Source organism: Haplochromis burtoni, unplaced genomic scaffold (genome assembly GCF_018398535.1).
Source record: "Haplochromis burtoni strain Fernald_Lab_line unplaced genomic scaffold, NCSU_Asbu1 Contig_1575, whole genome shotgun sequence".
NCBI classification, from domain to species: domain Eukaryota; kingdom Metazoa; phylum Chordata; class Actinopteri; order Cichliformes; family Cichlidae; genus Haplochromis; species Haplochromis burtoni.
Window position 1 is genome coordinate 24,432 of NW_024583936.1, and position 7,688 is coordinate 32,119.

Here is a 7,688-nt window from a genome sequence, read left to right on the forward strand (position 1 = left end):
ATTGTGTGAAAAAGCAATTTCTTCATGAGATACTGGAAGAATAAAAACACAAAAAGAAAAAAAAAGATTCTTCAGGGTTGATAAGTCATCCTGTAAAAGCTAACTCTGGTTCCCCCAGGAAGTCATTATTAATCTTTCTGTTTCAGAACACCAATATCATTAAAATTTGAATGTTTAGTGTACATTTTGCTTTCTTCATTTTAAATTTTGATCAACTTACTATTTTAAATGCAAGCCCATTATAGTAGCCAGGATTGCTGGGATTCAGTAAATGTGAATTATATGTTTGAAGCGCCACAGGGCTCAGATTAAAGCTCACTGAAAGCGTGGATGTTCTGTGATTACAAATTCATCCATGCTACTAATAAACAAATACATTGAAAAAAATGTAGAAAAAAACGCTATCAAATAAGTAAATAAACAGAAAAACCATACCTTCCCCTGCATTCGATTTCCTTCTGATAGCCACCCAGCTCTCTGGTGATTCTCCAACTCCATGTATTCTGCACTTATAGAGTCCTTCATGAGACTTTGAAACATCAGGGATTTCTAGTTTTCCTTCATATCTGGTGCCCATGAAAATGCTATCTTTGTAGAAATCTGCTGTGAAGTTTGAGGAAGTGTTTGTGTTTCTACAGTGCAGAGTAACAGCATCTCCCTCCCCCACAGGATGGGCAGGACTCTCCAGTATCACACCACCAGCTGAAGGGAAGTAATTTTAAAATTTCATGGATGTGCCAATGTTCAATCTTACAACTTTTAAATTTCAGATTTTAATTTTGATAATAACATACATGAGACAGTGATGTTGACTGCATTGCTCCTCTCTGCCCCACTCTCACACCAGTATTCTCCACTATCTGAAGCAGAGGCATGATCAATCCTGCAGGTCCTTGTCGCAGTGCCATTTAAACATTGAGAAATGATTTCCCTGGCGTTCCTCACTTTCCAATCGGTTGAAATATTAAACCCTTTACAGGTAAAATAGACTGACTCAGTTTCAAAAAGGTGCAGTCTGGATGCAGTTATATGAAAAGACGAATCTGAGAAAGAAGAACAATGTAAAAAAATATCAACTGAATTGCCAGAGATCCAAAAAGTAAGGTTTAGCATTCCCAACAGAAAACCAAGACTAATTCAGGGTTGGTGGTAGGAAATAAGGATTTAGTCAGTATCTGTGAGCCTTGCCTCGTTTCTCCTCCTTGTGTTTTTTTCCATGTTTTCCCCAGCCCGTTATGTCTGTGCTCTCCCCGTGTTCTCTCCTCCCCTCCTGTCTGCGCCTCTGTGTACTTCCTGTTTTACTTTGACAGTCTCCCGTCAGTATGCGTAATGTTTGCTCCTGCCCTGTCTCATTATGATTATCTGTGTCAGCTGTGTTCTGCGTGTTCCCATGTCCCTCGTTATCCTTCTGTGTATTTATGTCCGCGTCTCCCTCCATTCCATGTCGCGTCCTCGCTCATTGCTGTGTTTCTCTGTGTTTCCTCGCATTTCAGTTAATCATTTCCCAGTTTACTTTAATTCTCTGTTTTCCCTTTATTCCTACAATAAAGTAGTTCTTTTGACGTTATTCCTCGTGTCTCTGTGAGTTTGCATTTGGGTCCTAACCTGCCTCTGTTACGCAGCTGAATCATGACAGGTAGCCAGGATTGCTGGGATTAAGTACATTTGAATAGTATTTCTGAAGTACTGCAGGACACTTATAACTGCTTACTGAAAGCACGGATGTTCTGTGATTATAAATTTACAAATACTACCAAATAAGTAAATAAACAGAAAAACCATACCTTCCCCTGCATTCGACTTCCTTCTGATAGCCACCCAGCTCTCTGGTGATTCTCCAACTCCATGTATTTTGCATTTATAGAGTCCTTCATGAGACATCAAAACCTTTTGGATTTCTAGTTTTCCTTCATATCTGGTGCCCATGAAGAAGTTATCTTTGTAGAAATCTGCTGTGAAATTTGAGGAAGTCTTCCTGTTTCTACAGTGCAGAGTAACAGCATCTCCCTCCCCCACAGGATGGACAGGACTCTCCAGTATCACAGCATCAGCTGAAAATGTGAAGAAATGTAGAAATTCATAAATCTGCAATGGCTAATCACAGAACTTTCAGTTTTACATGTTAATTCTGATAATAACATACCTGAAACAGTTATACTGACAGCATTACTTCTCTCTGCCTCACTCTCACACCAGTATTCTCCACTATCTGAAGCAAGGGCATATTTGATCCCGCACCTTTTCATCACAGTGCTATTTGAACATTTCGAAAGGACTTGCCGAATGTTCCTCACTTTCAATTCGGCTGAAATATTAACCCCTTCACAGGTAAAATAGACTGACTCATATTCAAAGAGCTGCAGTCTGGATGGAGTGATATGAAAAGGCGAATCTGAGAAAGAAGGAAAATGCAGTAATCTGCTGAGTTCCCAGAGATCCAAAAATTGAGGTTTACCAATCCCAACACAAAATCCAAGTTTAGTACAAAGTAAGGATTTAGGCAGAAGGGCTAAAAACATGACTTCAATTCATGCTACTTACAAGACATCGTAGAATAACTTGTATGCACATGTGCCGTCATCACCATCAACCCTGTAGAAATAAACAGATTTTTCTTTATAAAGATGATTTTCATACTAATATGCATTATAGACACAATATAATAATATTGACTATATATATATATTTTTTTTTTTTAATTTTATTTTATTTTTTTAATAAAACACGTTGTGGTAGAATAAGAAGTAAGCCCTTGCTACACAATAAAGAAAACAAAAATAAGTGCATATTTAAGTAAAGTACATGAGACAAGAGACATACTGCACTCACAGAGTTTACTGTAGAACACTATGACCTCCATGCTGTCTTGCTCACTGTGACACTGAAGCAACATTAATGTTTAATATGCAGCTGAGGTTTTCCGCTTCCTGTGCAGGGTCATATCTGGTGTTGAGCAGACTTTAGAGAAACATTTATAAATACTGCTGCAAGTGCTTCACAAAAATAAATTTAAAACTTGAATTAAAGCAAAAAAAGACAGCAGAAAAGTGTGTTTAGTGTGGCTGCGTATTAGTTTTTAATGCGGATGTCGACAGTGCAATATATAACGAATCACAGTGTAATTTTTGGAGTGATAGACTACTTAAGTCATTTGCATATACACTACCAGTAAAAAAAAATGGACACACTTTCTCATTCATTGGTTTGTGTTTGTTTTCATGAATTTTTACATTGTAGATTTTCACTCAAGGTATCAAAGCTATGACTTGAACACATATAGAATTATATAGTAAACGAAAAACTGTAAAATAACTCAAATCTTGTTTTATATTTTAGATTCTTGAAAAGAGCCACTTTCTGCTTTGATTAGTGCTTTGTACACTCTTGGCATCCTCTCAATGAGGTAGTCATCTGAAATGGTTTTGAAGGAGTTCCCAGAGATGCTGAGCACTGCTGACTCTTTTGCCTTCTCTGCGTTCCGTCTGCAAACCATTTCTATTGAGTTTAGGTCAGGTGGCTTTGGAAGCCAGGTCATGTGGCACAACCCCCCATCACTGTCTTTTTGGTCAAATAGCCCTTACACAGCTTGGAGGTGTTTGGGGTCAATTTCCTGTTGAAAAATAAACTAAACACAACAATTAAATAACTAAACGCAAACCGAATGGAATGGCATGTTCCTGCAGGGTGCTGTAGTAGCTATGCTGGTTCAGTGTGCCTTCAACTTTGAAGAAATTCCACAATGAACCCTGACAAGGCACACCTGTGAAATAAAAAAAACATTTCAGGTGACTACATCATGAAGCTCACTGAAAAAAGGCCGAGGGTTTGTAACGCAGTCAACAAAGCAAAGGGTGGCTACTCAGAGGAATCTAAAATATTAAGCATTTTGAGTAATTTACCAATGTTTTCTTTGCTACATAATTCCATAGATTTGATCTCTTCAATATGTATCTACAATGTAGAAAGTAAGAAAAATAAAGAAAAGGGTTAGCTAGTGGAGATACAGGGCTTAATGGGCAGACCGCCACTGAAACTGATTCAAGAAATGACGACAAGATGGAAGAGCACATTTGGCATGTTGCAATAGTTGTATGAGCAATGTGAGCCAGTGGGAGCTGCACGTCCCAACTTGTGTGATCATTCCACTGACAAGCTTTATGGCGTTATTCATGGATGTATGACACTCCTTCAATCATTTGAGCTTGCAACAACAGAGCTGTCAGAGGAGGAGAGAATGCAAACAAACTGTCTGCAAAAATGAAACCTGTAGGACTAGAGCCCACTATACAGTTACATAAGTTGCTGTGAGAGTATAACTATGTGTAGTTACTGCATAATTGGCCATAAAAATCAGACCGCGTCTGTTAATTTTATTAATATTTCACTGTTTGTTCTTGTTTTGTACATTAGGGTCACACTTGAAGGATTTCCTGCACATCAGATGTGCGACATATGAATCATTGCGGGTGTTTGACTTGGGCACACTGCTTGACCCAAGTTTCAAAGGTTTTGCATTTGGACCTGTGGTTAGAGCCAAGGAAGCATAGAGGACTCTGACTCTGGTGTGCTTTGACTGACGCACATCACCAGATGGTGAGCAGTTTTTAATTTAGAGCATAAGGTGATATATACAGCTGTAGGTTATTTTTTTGCCAGCAGTTTCTTTAGCTACATATATGCAACTAATTCCACACAATTTCTGTTCAAAAAAAAACTTTAAAGGATAAATCTTTCCCTTTTCTTGTTGTCATGTTGCAAGAATGTCCTATATATGCTTAAGTTAAGAAAGTTATCGAATGGGCTGACATTAATACGTTATCTTTCTATTGTTAGTCTGCACTTTTACAGTTAGCTGCATTTACTGCTGCAGCACGGTTTTTATCTGGTAGAAGGAAATTTGAGCACATTACTCCGGTTCTGGCCTCCCTGCTTCCAATTGTATTTAGGATTCATTTTAAAATTCTTTTATTGGTTTTAAATCCTTAAATGGTCTGGCACCTGCATATTTGTCTGATTTGCTGAAGCCCTATGTCCTCACTCGTTCGCTCCGGTCAGCTGAGCAGCTGTTGCGCTCAGTCCCCAAATCATGGCTGAAACTGAGAGGAGACCGCGTTCTCTTGCTGGCCATCGGGGTGGGGGGGCTGGGAGGAGGTGTTGGCCGTCCGATTGGGATCTGGGATGCGGGGCCTCCCTGCTGCTGCGGAGCCTGGGGCGGTCTGCTTGCCTCCACCCCGGGGGAAAGGGTAACATCTCTGGGTCTGGTGCTGTTTCCCCCTCGGGGCGAGGGTACCTGGACCCGGGGTATAGAGTATGTTTGGGGAGTGTGATTGTGTGTACATGTCCATTTATGTCAATCCTTACGTTGGGTGAGTGCTGAGTGTTTGTATATGTGTGCATGAGGGTGGGAATGCATGTTTGTGTCTGTGTGTGCCTGTTTGTCTGTGTCTATATGTCAGGTCGGGTCTTAGACTCCACCTCTCTGGGAACTCCCAGGCCCTCCAAAGGGGCCTATCTCCCCTCACCACACTCCCTGCCGGTGACTGATGCCCTCAGGGGTCGGTGCGTTGGTGGTTCTTGGTGTCCGGGGCTGGGCGCTCAGGTATGTACCAGCTCACTCCCGGTGGCTACTTGGCGGGGCCTGGCGCCTGTTGCTGGTCAGGCCTCCTCCGGGGTGCGGGGGGCCCTGGGCCTCCGCCTCTGGGCCTGCGGCTCGGTTCACTCTGGCACAGCTGGCTGCACTGCTCCCAGAGCCGGGCAGCCAGTGCAGCCCCTCTGCTTCTGCTCCGTGGCTGCTGGGTGACCCTCTCTGGGGCTCTCTCAGCTCTTCCCAGGAGGGTGGCACGGATGCCCCTCCGGTGGTCTCTGGGATCTATCCATGCCTGCTTCATGCCCCTGGGGGACGAGGGCTATGGCTCTCCTACACCCTCTAGCAGACCATTACATGGGGAAACTTTTGAATACAAGCGCCTGATCCACACAGGTGTGCACATGGGTGTTCACTGTTCATAGACATAAACTACACCTTTATTGGCTGCTACTTCCAAGCACATTGTGCGCTGTCGGTCCTGCGTTGCTGCACAACAACATTCAATATTTAGTATTTACTGCTGTTTACACTTAGCTAGATTAATGCGTGATGGTGTTGTGTTTAGTATGTTGCTTGTTTGTTGTTTCTCTTCTTTTTCTCTCAACAGGTGATCCAGGAGATTTTTTTTCTCTTCTTTCTCTTTTTAAGTGCCCTTTCTCACTGTCCCTCTTCCCTTCTGTTTTTCTTTTCCTTCATCTTTCTTTCTCCCTTTCCTATCCCTCAGTCATGTCTGTCCACTGTAAAACTAAAATAAAATAAATAATAACAACAAAGGTTCGATCAAATGGACCAATACGGCAAGGCCGTGATGATCCATTTGGCAAAGTAAATCCATTGGGTATCCTTGTTGGTCTTCAGACAACAATTCTGACGGCTAAAGAACCAAATGGGACAGGCAAAAAAAAAAAAAAAAAAAAACTGAGAGGAGACCGCGTTCTCTATCTGTGGCCCTAAGCTTTGGAATAATCTTCCTCTTCACATTAGGCAATCGACATCAGTGCTGGTTTTTAAATCCAGATTGAAAACGCATTTTTATTCACTGGCTTTTGACTCAGTGGTTAACTGACTTGTATTTTATTTATGTTTTTCGCTATGTTTATTATTTTATCGTATTTATTATTCTTATGGTATCTATTATGTTTCTATTGTTCAGCACTTTGGTCAGCCTTGTGTGTTTTTAAAGTGCTATATAAATAAACTATGATGAGTGATGATGATATAAACAGTTAGCCAAAGCCAAAAATTTGCATAGATGTTTTTAACATCAGTTACTGGGGAGTTTTTCACAATTCACATAAACTCTATGAGCTGAGATAAAGAAATGTGAAAAGGGACAGTAGACTCATACAATAAAAGAACCTGGTTGTTAACTTGACCAATTAACTGGACTGGATTAACAACAAAAATACCATCTACAGGAAAGAACTGGGCAGGCTGCATCTGCAATGGACACTTGCAAATTTTGGAGTGCATGAGGATCTTTTGAAGCCCTTCTATGAATCTGCTGTGGTGTGCTGGGGCATCAGTATCTCTGGGACAAAAGAAACAGAACAGACTGATCAAGAAGACATCCCAGATGAAGGGATTTTTCAGTAGTTAGGTTGGTGTTCTCATGTTCGGAAGGTCAGGGGTTCAATGCCCTGAATAGCTAGCCGACACGCTTTCTCCCGGGCGCTAGATTGGTGGCTGCCCACAAATGCAGAGAAGGAAATTCCCCATGGGGCTCAATAAAGTATACATTGTTATACAAATGGTATTGTTCTTCTGTAAAAGTAAATTAGTCTTTCTCTCTTTTTATCCTCTGTGCATTACATTGTATTTTGTGATTTCTAGAAAACAACGCTGTGAAGTGACTCAGGACACAACAGTACTGGTGTTGTGTGAAGATGCGATCCAGTCATGCATTTATTTTGCAACATTTTTAATCCATTATATGCCATTACAGATCATATATTGTAAATAATGAGATGTGTTGTACCTTTCTGTGCAACTTTTCTGTTAGAAGTTATGCACTGTGACGACACCAGCACTCTCAAAACTTTCAACATGTTGTGCCATCTCCATGGTTACAGCTGGTGTCTTTCCCGTAGATTAAATCCAC

General features: G+C 41.1%; 1 protein-coding gene across 1 annotated transcript in view; it reads right to left on the reverse strand.

Moving 5' to 3' along the window:
- Nucleotides 1–5,888, reverse strand: part of LOC121813352 (high affinity immunoglobulin gamma Fc receptor IB-like) — a 15,607-nt gene extending 9,719 nt beyond the window's left edge. The window contains exon 1 of the mRNA XM_042217077.1: nt 5,639–5,888. Coding sequence (XP_042073011.1) covers nt 5,639–5,888 — 250 coding nt within the window. The remainder of the gene's footprint in view (nt 1–5,638) is intronic.
- Between the last annotated feature and the right edge of the window lie 1,800 nt (nt 5,889–7,688).